This window comes from Bacillus rossius, chromosome 3 (genome assembly GCF_032445375.1).
Source record: "Bacillus rossius redtenbacheri isolate Brsri chromosome 3, Brsri_v3, whole genome shotgun sequence".
Classification (NCBI taxonomy): domain Eukaryota; kingdom Metazoa; phylum Arthropoda; class Insecta; order Phasmatodea; family Bacillidae; genus Bacillus; species Bacillus rossius.
The window spans coordinates 6,989,946-7,008,165 of record NC_086332.1 but is presented as its reverse complement, the minus strand read 5'-3'; the positions used below and the strand labels follow the sequence as shown (position 1 = coordinate 7,008,165).

Sequence of the window (18,220 nt, the reverse complement as noted above, 5' to 3'; positions counted from 1 at the left end):
AAGTTTTACATGACACCACTTAGCTCAGTATCTTCAACACAGCTTGAAAGGAATAACATTCCTTAGTTTTTTTTTATCTAGTTTCCAGCAATGATACAATGACTTTTTAACAATATTATACGTACATCAAAACTGAAAAGAGTAAATTATGCTAAAGCATGAATGAATGATGGTATCAATAAATTCATCAAATAGGGCTTGCCATCATGTCTACATTGAGGTCGCTAGTGTTGATAGATGATGAAACGAGAATGGAGCACAGGCGATTTGATTGGATGTGGGAAAAGGGGAGCATCCTGGAGAAAAACCCACCGACCCACGGAAACGTCAGCCACATTTCCCAAAATATCCACACCCCAAAGGAGGAAGGAGTGTGACTGGACTGCATGCAATGATTTCAAGGAGCCAACCTTTTTAATGAGATAGGGGGCATCGACCGTGAGCTTGCAGCGCCGCTCCTTGAAGCAGACTGCTCCGTCGGGGCTGGTGCTGTCCGAGAGCACCTCGCAGCCCACGAACACAGGGATCTGCGGGCAGGTGGGGAACCTGCGCTCGTACGCCTGCAACACCGCCGCACCGCACCCATGCACTTCACTCCTCACACCACCATCACACTCACATTGTTACACATTGTTACACATTGTTGTGCTGAATTTTTTTGGGTTCAATATTTTTGTGCTGTCATCATTTGTGGGGGTTTTTTTAGTTCTCTTAGTCCATTTTTCTTTGTTTTTCTTGGTTTATTGACCATATTCCTGTTATGGAATATTATGTGGTATTTATATCATGTTGATAACAGCAATTTTTTGCTTAGTTTGTGTTTTTGTCTTTTGGGTATTTTTTTAGTTTTCTTCTACAGAAAAAGTGCTTAGCAATGGCGTATCTCCAAAAGCTTACATCAAGTCATTGTTACACTCACTCTTTTAACATTCACTGCAAAATGTTTTCATCAAGAATCATTTGTAAATTACAAAAAATAGAAAATGCATTTTGGAGGACAGAATATATTTTTGAGACACACACTATCATCGCAAAAATTATTTATGATTTGGTAAAATCCTGTTCCCTGAGACAACTAATTCCTATCTTGGAATATACGACAGTGTTTGTGTGGCTTTACTATTCCACTGCAGTTTGGTAGCATTATTTTAAACTAAATCAAATGTCCTGCATCATTACAATGAAAAATTTCATTAATGATTATGACTGAAAGAAAAAAAAACAGCCATTTTGTTAACTGTGATTGTTTTACACTAAAATGTGGCACACAAAAGGTAAGTAAAGACCACTCTTGACAGTCTGATTTTAAAAACTTTTCCAGATCCATGTAGAACAAACTACCTAATGTCTCATGGGAAAATAAATGCTGAATCAATTGTATTAGAAATGGTTGAAAAATTTTTAAAATCTCATGTGCACGTGCACATGCACATGGTTCGGAAGAAATATATGTAAGAATATATATTTATGTATTTTATATATTTTTTGCCCCGTGGTTTTATTAATTTTCCATTTGTGTTGTCCTGTCTTATGTTATAATTCGTGCTTGACAATGGTTAACGTTCCATCTAAATTCAAGTGATCAATGAAAAGTTCTATCGAGGAAATGTATAAAGGCTACTCGCTTTACATGAGGTTATCAATAGTTCCTCTCCATCCCCCATTTACTGCCTCACACTTCCACCACTCTGACGCCATCATGTTCTGGGAGAGGTGTGTGAGCAGAGGCAGTAAGGAATACCTCCCAATTTAAATTAGGCATATATTAGCCTCTTCAAATGTTACTGTAACGAATTTCTGACGCCATGCCAAAGAAGTTAAACCAAACAGTAGCACGGCCTCGCCGGGCATGCGACTAGCGGCCTTACGGCCAGCGGGATGTCTCCTGGCGCTGCTTCTGGATTGTGAATATGTGATTCCAATCTTTTAAATGACAGCTGATGAGAATTAAGATTACAAGCTTATGACGACTGATGAATACGTAGCGTAGTTCAGTCACTCAGATGAACTGCAGGATGTCACATTTAAAGTGTACCAGTTTCAACAGATCCCCAGACAAATTTCACGATTCTGGAGGAATAGCTTCAACTACTTAAAAGTTAGTATGACAGGGGTGCCCACAAGGGGGGGTAACGACGCAGACTGCGTCATTAAAATTTCAGGGGGGGGGGGGGTGGTTTAAAGACGAGAATAATGTATAAATGTATATATTATTTACATAATTATAGCTTCTAATGTGAAAATACGTTTCTGGTGCTTTGATAATTGAAAGGGATCTTGTAAATCAAATTGGCAACCCCGCACTTTCCTCAACAAAAGCAGTTTGGCATCTGTCGGTTCAGGATGGAAATATTACCTGATATGACCAAAATTATTATTAGAAAATAAGTTTTAATTAATGCAAAATGTGATAAAATATAATACTAAAAAAGTATAATATTATAAAATCATTGAGTAAATCATTGAGAAAATGGCTTAAAAAATTTCGCGGGGGGGGGGGGGGGAATTAGGTTAGGGAGGGGGGTGAGTCATAGTGTTTGAGGGGGGTGGGCACCTCTGAGTATGAGGCTTTTTTTTTTACGTGATAACGTCTTACAAATCGATGAACGCCGGCTGCAAGCACGAGAAAGCATGACTCATTGTCACGTTCCGCCTGAGCAGAGCGTGCAAGAACCGGCTATACTAATATTATAAAGCTGAAGAGTTTGTTTGTTTGTTTGTTTGTTTGTTTGTTTGTTTGAACGCGCTAATCTCAGGAACCACTGGTCCGATTTGAAAAATTCTTTCAGTGTTGGATAGTAAATTTATCGGGAAAGTCTATAGGCTATATTATATTATCAATAACATTTGGGATCCTTACTAAAAGTCCAATTTAGAATCAAATGCGTTGTAGGGGGTTAGATACAACATGCAGTACACGTACGAAGTGTGTGTTGACAATGCCGCAGGCGCTAGAAGTTGCCACGCACTAGATGCCTTATCATTCTTAATTTTCCCATACAAGTAAAAAACACCCGTGTGATATTAACAACGAAGCAATCAGTACCCTCATACAGAATACATAGAGATAGTGTGAGGTATATATGTAGATATAAAGAGATAAATACAGATAGAGAGATACATAGATATCTAGGACTATAGATGTAGATAGAGATAAATATATATTTGAGACATGGATAGATTATTTGTATATGTGTAACTACTTCAAACATATTACAAAACAAAACTGAATGAGGCATTGCAATGCATGCCGAGCATTAGCTAGATAATGGAATCTTTTCAATATTAGTAATCCCTTATTTTTCAGTTTTTTTTTTCTATATTGCTTTATAGAGTCTAGATTACATACAGACCAGGTAAATAACTATGAACTGGCAGAACGTCTGTCGGGATCTGAAAGTGATATAAATTATTTTGCACACTTGACATTCAAATTAAGAAGACAATTACTAACTACATCTGATCTCTAAACAGTTCCCCTTCACCCTGTGTTCGGCCCGGGCAACGCTGGGTGCTGCAGCTAGTCTTCTATAATATCAAACAGGTAAAGGCGGGCTTTTTAAAAGCAACAATTTAAAAAATTTGATATGACGTTATCACGTAAAATTATCGTCCGTAAACCGACTTTAAAGACAAACCCCCCCACCCTTTTTTGTTTTGAAGGACGCTCAACCAATGAAATACCCTCATAATCGCAGATGTCTCGCGAGTCTGCACGTGGAGTCTATTCCAGAGGCTCGCCTAGCAACACGCGCCTCACGCAGTCAGACCCGGCGGGTCCCACCAGACACCCTCGTGGCCCCTCGTCGTCTGGAGTGACACGGTGTCTAGGAGCACGGGGGAGAAACTCTAATTACCGAGACTGAGACATAGTTTCTTTAAGTAGTTATGGGCCCGTCCGCCAGATAGTACTTTTCATAATATATTGCTCACATTAACTACATTAATTTATTAGGAGAAGTAATGTATAAGCTATTATCAGGCAAACAAACCAGTGAAAATTCACTCCATTTAGGTAGCCACTAATTTTGTGGTGTGTAATACAATGAGTTTTTGCACCTCATACTCCTTTATTTATTACATGACGGTTTATTAAAAAACAGCATTGAGTATTTTCGCATCGATCAAATAAGTTTTGCGCCGCCAAAAAGATAATTTGATATTACCAAAAAAAACGTATTAAATAAAAAAAACGTATTAACTAAAAAAAACCTTGTATGAGAACCTCTATTCCGATTTGTTATTTGCTGGTAGTTATGGGCCCGCCCAACAGATAGCGACATGGTTTCAGTTTCCACTGTAAGAGTCGCACTTCTTTATTTCCCTCCTTGTTCTGTGTCTAGGAGCGGCATCCAAGACGCTCGGGCGAGGTAGCGAATAAGCACTGCCGTGTTGCGACACAACCGTACCCTAACTCCCTGGCCGCATTCCAGAACCAACAAATCGCCAAAAGTTTTATTGCACGGTGCTCTGCATGAAGCTAGAACCACCGGACGTTTCGGCAACCATCGATACAATTGTTACCGCAAAAATACTACAGATAGCACGAAAAAAATTGGTGTTAATCTAATTTTTTTAAGTATTTTTAAGTTGCGATTATTTTTTGTTATGGCCATTAAAGTGTGCTACATTTATCTTAGTTCCAATTGCTTCTTGAATTTTATCACGATAAAAAAAAATCAACACAGGATTCTAAGATTAAATCCCAAAACATTATACATTACATATAATTTAATATGCAAAGGAATTTCTATCCTATTGTATAAATAATTATACCATAACGTGTAAACGTTTAAATTATTAATTTGTAAAATATTGTATACACTTAGGAACTTATTAATTACTAATAGGTACAGACCTGCAAAATTCGCGGTTTCAATGGCCTTCAGGATAGACTGCACATACCCCTGTACTCTCGGGCAGATAACGCAAGTTCATTGGCTGCCGACTTGTAAGTCGTCTCAGCTGGTTTGTCTGTGATTCGATCCTTCTTTGGTTGAGAGTTTATAACTGGTTGAGATTCGTCCAGATGAACAGTAAGCCAATAGCAAAATTATCTAAGATGTATATGTGTTTGAATTCTAGCCTATCACTGAATGAATCCGCGAATTTTGCAGGTCTCTACTAATAGGATAGTTTCGCTTTCATAAAGTTTCATTTGGCACACAAACACTCTTGGTACGTCATCCGACGATCACAAACGTGACCATGTACAAGTTAATGGCGCCGGGCGCGGGTTCGCCGTCTGGAGGAAATAATCGAAAATGCGAGCTCTGCGCATGCGCGGAATTTGGGCAACAGATCGGCAACAAGATAGGACACCGAAATTCGTTCCCTGAAAATTGGGGACTGGCTGTGTCTTATCGTGCACTAGGAATAGGATTAAGGTACAGGTGTAGCATATTCAATAATCAACACATACACCAAATATTGTACAATATTTGCCTAAACCTTTATTGTTGTGTATTCGGGAATCTAATCTGTCCGCTGCTGACGCCAGGCGTACTGTGCACTGCAGTCAGAACAAAGAGCGTGCTGAAGCTAAGTACACTGCGGTAAGTGTACATACTGTTACGATTTACTGCGGGTTCGAATAGGATAGCCCAATTAAAGATTTTTATCACACACAGTTTTATTTATTGCCACTATTTACATCACTAGCTAATAATCTAAAAATGCAAATTAATCAATGGTACTTAAAAAATGTTGCTTCCTCCAGTCACTCGTTTCTCACAATCCACACTCCCGAGCGCGGCCGGGGACAGTCGCGTCATTCCGCGCCGACACGACGGCAGAAATCTCTCGCAACACGTGTCGGCGGCTCGCGTAACTCCGCAGCTGTCAGGTTTCGGATGTCAAACGGCGCCGCGCGGGGAGCTGAGGGCTGGAGGGAGGGGAAGCGGCGACCCAGGTGCGCACGGCACGTCTCATGTTACAGCGGCATGCGATATCAGCTCAGCTAGCTCTGCACCTGCGCGTGACGCAACCTTGCTCACGTTCGTAACATTGCTGTAGCTCCTTGTTTAGTATCCACACGTACAAGCGCTCGGAGCTCGGGGCAAGGTCACGAGCACACAACAACACGGCAGTACAAAGTCTTTAAGCTGAGTGACATTCAGGGTTAAGTGGTAGCCTCTGTTCACTACAAACAACACGAAAATAACGAGTCTATTTACGAGGCGAGAAGATACGTTCATGAAGTGGGGAGTTTTTTTATTTACTTAACTCTATCTCTCTCTCTCTCTTTTTTTTACATTCGCATAGTTTTCCGTTTTATCTGCAGCCTGTTGTAGTCTGATTTTTGTATTTTTTACTTACTGTTTCACCTCTGCTAGAGACGGGATTTTTTTTTACGTGTATATAATTTTATCTTTACATGTTTTTGTCTTTTAAATGTTTGTGTATATCTGCCACAGAGTCTAGTTGGAAACAGAAAACCAGTCAGTTCAAGCCTCTCAATACCTGGCAGAGTCTTCTGTTGTTTTGAAAAATATTCTGTCTAAAGAGATCTAAAACTTACATGATTTAATGATGACATGCTAAAAATAACAGCTCTCGTGTCAGCTTCAAAGGATTATTCATTCCTTTTAGATGTTTGTTGTTTGTTTCACATAATCTTAAGAAAAACGGCACACAACCATCTGGCTCGTAACATGCCCCTCACGCATCAGCAAACGCATTCCGTTTTCTGCAATATCCGCACAACGCCCTCGTAGAAGAGACGTGGTTTTGTTACAACCGCTCGAGACGGCGAGTGTTATCAAGACGAGATAATACTTTATACAAAACATTTCTCTTGAACAAACCAAACAAACGCTGAAATCACCTCAAAATAATTTTTTATGTAATTAATTATAAAATAAATACATATTTATACTTGATTTAATTAATCATCAAAGATTTGAATTCCTGTAACGATTTTGATGCGGAGCTTTGTGTGTTTACTAGATGAATCTGTAACAGAGCGCTCGTATATGAAGTCTCCGCTAGGGAAGCCTCACAGGCCATGACCTTGATCAAAGTCGCCATAATGGATTCCACCATTTTGTTTTCTAGAACGCTCCGCCATATTGGATTGTGATAGGGAAGCCTTCATTTCACAGACGAGAGAGCCACACCCGAAGTTCCCCAAAGTACATGCACACTTTTTCCCCCCTTTCTATCACATTGTATAAACCGGTGTGGCATTAAATTTTTCGGTCGATTAGGATAGGTTAGGTACATTATAAATACTTTAAAACATTGTGGATGGTTGGTTATATTAGGTTAGTATAGCTACATTAAAAATATTGTAAAATCATTTAATGGTTGCTTAGCAAATAACTTTTTAATATGTAGCTATCCAGGGCTAGGAAACCGTTTACATGATTTCAGAGTATCTTTAATGTAGCTGTCCTAACCAAATCAACCGTCCACAATGTTTTAAAGTATGTATAATGTAGCTAACCTAACCTAATTGACCATAAGTTATCATGAGTTACAATGAACAAAAAAAAAACCAAGGTTGCACGATCGGACGTTTGGCTCTCTCGTCTGTGAAAAGAAGGCTTCCCTTGGTCCGACAGCTTGGATTCAAGAACTTACCGTCATTTTGAACAGTTTAACACTACGCCCTTTCTAGACTTTCACCTGATGACCTCCAGTGAGTAAAAAAGCGCAGGTTGCACGAGGTCGTAATTTGCTTTACGTGAGTTAGTATCCGCCGCGGACCTTTCAGCCACCGCTCGAGCGACCAGCCGTTATCTTGGCTGCCGGCTTACCAGTGAAGGTTGAAGGTGGCCAGACCTGCCCCATTAATCCCGACATCCGCTATCTTCTCACAGGACTCCGCCCGCGATAAGCTATTATATTTGACACAGTCCGCTGCAAGTCCTAGCTTGTATCTTCCTCCGCAGTGCGAACTAAACATACGGATAAAATCGACAACAAATATGGATTCAACCAGTCCATCTTAGTTTGTTATAAACATTTCTTCATAATTTTATTTTCGAGTTCGGTGTTTAAACGTCGACTCCACCAGGGCAAAAACAGTACTATAAATGTTATTTATAAATTCTTCATATATTGCTAGAGTTAACAATTTATTAAATCTCTAAACACAACTAAAAGAAAGGAACCATTTTCTCTATTTTTATTCCATAAGATAATTAATCGTTGTAGTTCAGCATCAGTTCTAAAAACGAAATCCCTGTTGAAATATTTTAGGACGCAATGATGAAATACAATATTAAATACGAAGTGACACACATGAAGGTATTTCCCAAAACCTCTCCATATTAACGTCTCCAATGACCAGAATATACAGCCTTATCGCTCAATAGCGTGGGGCAAAAAAGAAGAGCATCCTCAAGTTTGCAGGTTATACCATGTAACCATCTATCCGCAATATTTCGTTGGCGCGATACGTCGAATCGATATCGTTACCACGTGTCAAGACCATGTTGAAGAGGTAAAAGGACATCACAAAGCCCAAGCCACGACCACGTCAGAAGTCGGGGGTGTTTTGACAATTTCACCCGGCGTGCCCCGTAGAAAATCCGAAAATATGCGCAGTTCCTTTTTTTCGGGATTATCTAACCCGGTGGCCACAGGTTTGGCGTGTGTTGATGTGGTTTCAGTCAAGAATTCTAAGTTATGACTGTTCCGAGTTGTGACCTTCTAAGTGATGTGGGTGTCCCGCTGGCCGGGTCGTTACCACAACGCCGAACGTACAATAACGCCGAATACCATAACGCCGAATGCCAAATTGACCGCAACGCCGACAGCTAGAAAACTGCTGTGTACCACAACGCCGAAATACAGGAACGCTGAAAAATGATGCTGCGGGGAGGGGGGGAGGGGGGGCACAGGAGCAAAATGAAAAACAACTGGATGAATTTGTGTGTGTTTCTTAAATGTATCTTAACGCCGAAATACCACAACCTAACTTAACCAAGGCTAGCCTAACCTAGCCTAGCCTAACCTAACCTAACCTTTGTGGCAGTCCTGCAATTACATATTTCGGCGTTAATGTATTTCGGCGTTAATGTATTTCGGCGTTAATGTATTTCGGCGTTAATGTAATTCGGCGTTAATGTAATTCGGCGTTGTGGTAATTCGGCGTTGTGGTAATTCGGCGTTGTGGTAATTCGGCGTTGTGGTAATTCGGCGTTGTGGTAATTCGGCGTTGTGGTACACGGCAGTTTTCTAGCTGTCGGCGTTGTAGTCAAATTGGCATTCGGCGTTATGGCATTCGGCGTTATTGTACGTTCGGCGTTGTGGTTCGTTCCCCCGCTCCTGGGAGGAGTGTCTCGAGTGGCACGCGGCAGTCTCGTCCACAAGCCTAGCACTCCTCGCAACAATGTCAGCGCAGCGCAGTTGGTCGGAGCGCCAACTTCGGGACGGGGGGGTCCTGTGTTCGATTCCCGGGCAACACACTGGTTGTGTGTGGCGTTTTAAAATAGGAGATTATATTGAACGCTGCGTGTAAGGCCTCACCTCAAATCAGCATATATGTATATCAGCATGTGTGTGTGTGTGTATATATATATATACACACACACACACACATACGACATACATACAGGGCGAATATATTCGACCGACAAACTTTGGTTGCACTTTAATCACGCAAAAAAACAAATTCAACACTTGATAATATAACGTTCTTCTCCAGACTGGTACAAGACTTTGAAGTTCCAGCTGACTGGTCTTTTTTGAAAATAATTGAAAACCGTACTTATTATGAAATTCTAAGCGTCTGGATATCGTCTATTTTGATCAAAGCTCTACAAACACTTCAAATCTTGTCGCTGAAGTAAAACTGTTTAATGGAAATAATGTAGGGTATCGCACTTATTTCCCATGAATGTTTGTGACGCGGAAGAATAATTTTTTTTAAAGGCATATTATTAATCTAAATGTCAAAAGTCACGAAAAAAAGGTTGCCTCGCTGTACTTCTTTATTACCCCGCAGTTTTCGCGAAAAACTAGGATAAAATAAACAAAATTCCCGTTTATGTGCTTTTAAGTTTCGTACGCAGTTGTTTCACTTTAATAATTAGTTCAATGTTTTCTTCGACGTAACTTAATTGCGTGTACATCAAGGCCCCTTAGTTTAGGCAGTTATTACCAAGGGAAGCCTACGATTCACTCGTCCTTCTGGACATACCCGAATACTCACGTTGGCAAGCCTTCTTTTCACATATGAGAGAGCCAAACCCGAAGTTTCCCGAAGTTCATGATCGCTTTTTTTTTTCGTACCACAACAGGTGTATTTATTTGGGGGAAACAGTTTACGTGATTTCACAGTATCTTTAATGTAGCTATCCTAACCAAATCAACGGTCCACAATGTTTTAAAGTAATTATAATGTAGCTAACCTAACCTAATTGACCATTTAATATCATGAGTTGTATATTTATTTACAATGAACAAAAAAACCCGAAGATGCACGATCGGGGGTTTGGCTCTCTCGTCTGCTGAAAGAAGGCTTGCCAACGTGAGTATTCGGGTATGTCCAGAAGGACGAGTGAATCGTAGGCTTCCCTTGGTAATAACTGCCTGAACTAAGGGGCGGTGATGTCCACGCAATGAAGGTATGTCGAAGAAAACATTGAACTAAACAACTGCGTACGAAAATTAAAAGCACATAAACGGGAATGCTGAAACAAACCATGCGAGTCATCACTACCAGTGTTATGTGTTATATACGTATGAGGCTCGCAGAGTTACGTGAGCGTCACGTGGTGCAGGTCGTCAGACCTGTATTGGCTGGTCGATGGACGCGACCACGCGGGTCCTGAAGAGCTGCCCCGGTGACCTTGACTTCTGGAGGGTCGGCGGTCGAACCTTCCACAAGTATGTCCACGCATCAAGTACGGGAAGCCTTCATTTCACAGACGAGAGAGCCACACCTGAAGTTCCCCGAAGTTCATGCTAGCTTTTTTTTTTCGTTCTATCTCATTGTATAAACCGGCGTGGCATTAAATTTTGCGGTCGATTATGATAGGTTAGCTAAATAATAAATACATTAAAACATTGTGGATGGTTGGTTATATTAGGTAAGTATAGCTACATTAAAAATACTGTAAAATCATTTTATGGTTGCTTAGCAAATAACTTTTTAATATGTCGCTATCCAGGGCTAGGAAACCGTTGACATGATTTCACAGTATCTTTAATGTAGCTATCCTAACCAAATCAACCACCCACAATGTTTTAAAGTATTTATAATGTAGCTAACCTAACCTAATTGACCATTAGTTATCATGAGTTACAATGAACAAAATTAAATAAAACCCGAAGATGCACGATCGGGCGTTTGGCTCTCTCGTCTGTGAAAAGAAGGCTTTCCCATTAAGTACACTCGGATCGAAACTGCCAACATGGCTTGTGGTGAAAAATACGGAGATTGTTATTGCTAGTGTCAGGGGTTGTCGACTTTCCCGCCTCAGCGTTAGGAGTTACACCTACTTGCTTGGCGTAATAAAACACCAATTTTAATTTTGCATGCAAATATTTAATACTAATAAAATATGAAAGGACTAGGGTGAGATAAGCAATGCGTTTGGTAAATTATGCATTCCATATTTTTTTTTAAATAATGTAAAATAAATGTTAATATAAACCTGTGTTAATTTAATTAATTTAATTTAGTAAAATAATCGAGATATATTTAAATTAATAATAAAAATCAATAAATATGCTGAATTAATTTTTTTGTATTTTGATGGGATTAACAATGTAAAAGTGCACTGAGATAATACATGCAAATGCTCTTTTTTTTTTTTGCGTAACTAGGAAATCAAATCGTTATGTATGTTCAAATAAAGGATGCAATTTTACGATACCATATATGATATATATTTATGGTATAGACCTACGTAGTAGTGGTATGCAAAAAAAAAAAAAGAAAGGGGGCCTACTACCCCAGCTGCCCAGGGGCCCACAAATTCTCTCAGCGGCCCTGCTCGCGCAGACATATAATCGTGTGGTCGTGTTGGTGATACGGTAAAAGAAATTACATACATGGATTAGTAAACCTCTGGCCGCCTTATAGTCCGGTCAAATTAGACTAAAAAATAGGGGCAAGGTTACAAAAATTCCCACTTGACTGAAAATTGGTAGGATTGTTAAATATACTATTATAAATTAAATGTGAAAAGTCCTCATCGATCCGGCACGTGCAAAAAAATTTACTCGGGGTCAAAGGTCACAAAAACGGGTTTTTCGCGATTTTCAGCAAAACGGCAAGTTTTATCTTAAAATTAGCTTGGACAAAAATTGTAGATTAGATAATTATCTATAAAAAATGTCTAAATACGTTTTTCCTAAGAGCCGCCGTTTTTGAGATATAACGATTCAAAATGTTTTTAAAAAGATTAATTCAACTCCACAAGAAGTTATCACCAACGGAATTCGCTTTCATCTCTCTAGGACCGAACTATTGCGTTCCGACCAGAATGGAGGCGTGATGAGCGGCCCTTCTCCCCTCTCCACACTCCCATCTACCATCTACCATCTACCATCTACCATCTACCATCTACCATCTACCATTCAGGCGCGGCGTGACGTCAGCGGCGTGGAAGGAAAGAAGAGGTCGAAGGATCTGTCACAGCAATCGCATCGTCTCTGGGTCAGGCTGCAGACCTTACTTTTGGTATTTTTGATTTTTGAAGTGAAAACTTATTTTGGCACACCGCACACACATTTTTTTTTTCGTAGGCAGTAAGTTAGGCTGATCCGTCACGCTCTGAGGGGAAAGGCTCGATCGGGTGAACTCGGAACCGCCGAGTGTAGCCGAGCGAGAAAGATACAGTCAGCTGCTCTTCGCTGTTGTGTCGCTGTGTTTAGTATATTCGATTAATACGTAATAATTGTCATTATAATTTAATAGTTATTATTGGTACGTAATAATTATTTTAACAATTATTTGGTTTACATTGTGAGGTTAGTGTGTGTAGTGGTTTATCGTAATAATATTATATATTGAAAAAAACATTATAAACATTGATTGCGATTGCCAATGAAGTTTTCACTTCTGCCGTGCGGTCTTAGGCACACACACATTTTTTTTTGTTCCAGTTACACAGCAGCTGTGGTTGAGTGGTCGGGCTTGTCACTAACTTTCACCACGGAGACACGCATTCCATCCCTGCAGGGTCAAACCAGGATTTGTTTTGCACGTGGGAAACGTGGCGGACGTTGTCGTGTACTGGCGGGTTCTCCAGTTTTCCCCCTCCAATGCATTCCGTCGCCGTTCCATCCCTTGTAACCCGTCTTGTTTTTCGCACAGACCCTGCTTCAACCCTAGCCCTCCAGTCATCATCGGACATGTGGGCATCGATCAACCATTCGTTCATGTGTGCGCTGTTTCGTTAAAATGCTTACATTCCAAACAAACATAGCTTTATGCAGTTTATGCCAACGAATTAACACATGCCGTAAACGTCGTTGACTGGCTGGACTTTTCGATTTCGTAAAAATTTAGTTCATCCCGAAGAACATAATTATTTTCATTACCTGGACCAACGTGTGGTTGCTTCTATTGTCGGGGTGGTGGGGGAATTTAGTTAACACCCATGACTTGAACGAAATAGATCAAACTTTTCGACAGGGGCGTGCACAGGAAGAACCCTTCTACCCTGCCCTTCCTTCCCCCAACCACCCCCCCCCCCCCACATCTTAAAAATATATATAACTCCCACCAACAAATGGAAAGGATCTGAAAGCAAACGGCGGGGAAAGTATTCTCCCCTCCTTTTTTTTTTTTGTTCACCAACTGAATTTCTGCGTAAGCTTCTGCTTGTGATTGAAGACGCGCGGTCGGCGAGTGAAAGCAGTCGTCGAAGCAGCGACGGCGCAAGGCGCGAGGCGGGAAGCGGAAGCGGAAGCGGAAGTCGACGACCACGGCGCGGGGGCGGGGATCGATACGGACCGCTCGCCCACGCCAGAGACCAGCCCGCAGGAGCGCTGCGCTGTTCACAGACGAGAGAGCCAAACACCCGATTGTGCATCTTCGGGTTGTTTATGTTCATTGTAAATAAATATGGCGGTGTTGATAAAAGGAAAGACCATAAACAAGGCAACGGCATTTATTTGTACGCCGCCATATTTTTCGTTTGCCGTGTGTCCGTGAATGTTTATTTTGGACAACTCATGATAACTAATGGTCAATTAGGTTAGGTTAGCTATATTATAAATACTTTAAAACATTGTGGACGGTTGATTTGGTTCGGATAGCTACATTAAAGATACTGTGAAATCATGTAAACGGTTTCCTAGCGCTGGATAGCTACATATTAAAAAGTTATTTGCTAAGCAACCATAAAATGATTTTACAGTATTTTTTAATGTAGCTATACTTACCTAATATAACCAACCATCCACAATGTTTTAAAATATTTATAATGTAGCTAACCTATCCTAATTTAATGCCACGCCGGTTTATACAATGAGATAGAACGGCGTATGACGTATGAGTAAGCTACATCCCAAATAAATACACCTGTTGTGGTACGGGGGGAAAAAAGCGAGCATGAACTTCGGGGAACTTCGGGTGTGGCTCCCTCGTCTGTGAAAAGAAGGCAAACCCTGTCCCGGGACCCCGCCCCCCGAACCGGGCCATCAGCGCTGGTGCGCGTGGCTCCACGACAGACCACGCCATCTGGAAACTGCTCCCGCTACCAGAGTGGCGTCTGTTCACGAGAACCATCTCAGAGTACCCTGAACGTGGATGAGTAGTTCTGTCTCTGCGTTTCCTGTTCAATTTGTACTTTTTATAAACAGTGGAAATGGATGAAACATTTTTTCTTCTTCTTCCTTTCTTCAGAATAACGTGTAAGCATGAGAATCCCGGTAAAAAAAAATTGGTTGTCTGTAAAGTCGGTTTACGGACGATAGTTTACCGTGACAACGTCATAACAAAACATTGATGAAATTATTGCATACTTTTATGAATAAAATTGAATCATTTTTATTTAAATAATAAAATAATAAATACTTGAAATTATACTAGTAATCAGATATTTAAAATGCAAGAATAATTAACCTTTATTGCCGGAATTGTTGTAATAAGCAATGAAAACCACATTTACTTTTCACTTCACTTTATAAACAGTCGAGTGGAACAGAGATAGATGCGGCGCAAGCGTACAATGAGCGTAACGGGACACAGCGTAACTGAACAATGTGCGTAACGGGACACTTTTTCGTGCGTGCAGCCGGCGTTCATCGATTTATTAGACGTTGTCACGTCAAAAAGTTCTTGAAAACACTGAAGGGACTTGTATTTCAACTCTATCTTCGTTTTCCCGCCTTGTAATGATATGTTTGTGCCACTCAAATCTCCTAATGGCCCCATGCACTGGGAGAAGACTGCGCGCCAGTCCAGAGGAGACACCGCGCTAGAAGCACCAGCGAGCGTCGCGCTTATCATCCCGCCTCGCAGACACAGGTACACCCCAGACTAGGAGGTGTACTCGCCAAGTTCAATTTGCATACCTAGTAATAAACTAGAATATATTTTCCAAAACGTTTCTTGAGAATTTTTTTTTAAATCATTAATATATATTTAATAAACTCAAAAATATTTTTAATACATATTCTCGCAAATCACTGACTCACTGTTTGACTGTAATGCTCTATGACTTCTGCATTCATGCGCTTACAGTGTAACATTGTCATTATTCACTATCGGTTTTTTAAAACAGCACATTATGCAACTAAATACTAAGGTTTTTTGAATCATGTGCTGTATGTTGTTTTTTATTATTTAAATTTAATAAACTGTGGTTGGAGTTTTATACGGCTGTTATATATACCGCAATGAAACATCAGTTATAGTAAACTGTATATATTTCAACGAGTTTAATATTTTTAAGCGCAATGCAATATTTAATATAAACTAACATTTCCCAATGACTCTGTATATGGCAGTATTCTATTGTAACATTTTTTTTTTACCGAAAAAAGAAACAAGTAATTTTTGAAAAATTAAATTATGACCGTAAGTTAAAAAATTTTTTTCCCGTCCCTCAAAAAATGTTCCACCCTTAAAAAACTGTCGCTCTGGGCGGGTGTTGTGGTAGGTTGTGGTAGGTTGTGGTATGTTGTGGTAGGTTGTGGTAGGTTGTGGTAGGTTGTGGTATGTTGTGGTAGGTTTTGGGTGGTTGTGGTAGGTTTTGGGTGGTTGTGGTATGTTGTGGTAGGTTGTGGGTGGTTTTGGTATGTTGTGGTAGGTTTTGGTAGGTTGTTGGTAGGTTGTGGTAGGTTGTGGTAGGTTGTGGATGGTTTTGGTAGGTTGTAAGCGGTTGTGGTATGTTGTGGTAGGTTGTGGGTGGTTGTCGTATGTTGTGGTAGGCTGTGGTATGTTTTGATAGGCTGTGGGTGGTTGTGGTAGGTTGTGGTAGGCTGTGGTATGTTGTGATAGGCTGTGGGTGGTTGTGGTAGATTTTGGGTGGTTGTGGTAGGTTTTGGTAGGTTGTGGTAGGTTTTGGTAGGTTGTGGGTGTTTGTGGTATGTTGTGGTAGGTTGTGGGTGGTTGTGGTATGTTGTGGTAGGTTGTGGGTGGTTGAGGTAGGTTGTGGTAGGTTTTGGGTGGTTGTGGTAGGTTTTGGGTGGTTGTGGCAGGTTTTGGTAGGTTGTGGGTGTTTGTGGTATGTTGTGGTAGGTTGTGGGTGGTTGTGGTAGGTTGTGGGTTGTTGTGGGTGGTTGTGGTAGGTTTTGGGTGGTTGTGGTAGGTTGTGGTAGGTTTTGGTAGGTTTTGGTAGGTTGTGGTAGGTTTTGGTAGGTTGTGGTAGGTTTTGGTAGGTTGTGGTAGGTTTTGGTAGGTTGTGGTAGGTTGTGGTAGGTTGTGGTAGGTTTTGGTAGGTTGTGGTAGGTTTTGGTAGGTTGTGGTAGGTTGTGGTAGGTTGTGGTAGGTTGTGGTAGGTTGTGGTAGGTTGGCAGGTCGTGAACGAGAAGGCGCGGCGCCCGAGTCTTCCCGGCAGCCAGAAGGTCGCTGGAGCTAAATAAAGCCCGCCGCCGCGGGGTGCACGGAGGTCAGGCGCGCAGAGATGCAGCCCACGTGACCTCTAGGCCCGCCAACAGCTGCGCAGTAGCGCCGTGCAGCCACGGGAAACAACACAGGTGCCGTCAAGTGTTCTCTTGCGACGGAGCGCTTTCCTTAGTCTGGGATCTTTTGATTGTTTCCTACACTCGTGAACTACTATTCAAAAAGAAAAGACATTAAAAATGTATGTTACTACACACCAGAGTAATGTCATCAATAAACTTAAGGCGGAACTTTCACATGGCTTGCTTTGTAATAATATTGTTACATACAGTTGGTCGCAAAAGTATTCGTCCACTGATCATTGAAAATGAAACGAATAATTAACAACGTGAATGCTACAAGAAAGTGCCCTTTCGTACAAATTATCTGGTTTAACATGCATTGTAGATGATGTTACTATTAAAAAAAATCTCAAATAGCTCTGAAAACAAACAATAATAATTGAAACTCTGGCAGAAACGGACGATGCTAAGGTATTCGTCCAGCACCATAGCAAAAATAGTTCACAGTTACACACAGAAATTCACTATTTGGTGACATTTCTTATTGAAGTGATCACTGCTTTTAGTCTTCTTGGCATTGATTCTACAAGCTTTTATGTTATGTTTAGGCATAGATTATTCAATTTTTTTTTTTTTTTTTTTTTTTTTTTTTAGCAAAACACTCTCAAGATTTTCTTTACATGTAATCTGCGGTGTTTTATTCTCGGTATTGTTTTATTATAGCCCATAGTGTTCAACGGGGTCTAAGTGAGGCGACTGGGTGGTGGTTGCAGGACGTGAGGTGTACAACAGCCATTCCTTGACGACCCCGGCGGTAAGCCTCGGATGACAACCTTCTGAAAGAAATGGGCGCTATCATTGCCCAGCTTCTGTACGCTAGGTCTCAGGTTTATATACATCTTATCCATAATGGCAGGTACAACGTGACAGTTGTCTGTACCAGCTGCCAACATACATCCTCATGCCATTATGCTTCCGCCGGCATACTTGACTGTAGGCTTCAGGTTCTTTCACTGGAGCACTTCGTACTTCAATCTCCACACACGTATTTTGTCCGATGAGTCAAACAGAACTTGTATTCATCAGTAAATAACACTCGCATCCGAAACTCCGGTGCTTACAAAAGCAAGCCTCTTTATTCTTCTTTACTTACAAAGAGCTTCTTCCTGCTTGTGTGTCCCAT

At 40.8% G+C, this 18,220-nt stretch overlaps 1 protein-coding gene across 2 annotated transcripts in view; it reads right to left on the bottom strand.

Annotated features, from left to right (window-relative positions):
* Positions 1-18,220, bottom strand: part of LOC134530143 (SEC14-like protein 1) — a 122,334-nt gene that overhangs the window by 27,651 nt on the left and 76,463 nt on the right. For both annotated transcript variants that reach the window (XM_063364765.1, XM_063364764.1), the window contains exon 2: positions 411-560. In XM_063364765.1, the coding sequence (XP_063220835.1) occupies positions 411-560 (150 nt within the window). The remainder of the gene's footprint in view (positions 1-410; positions 561-18,220) is intronic.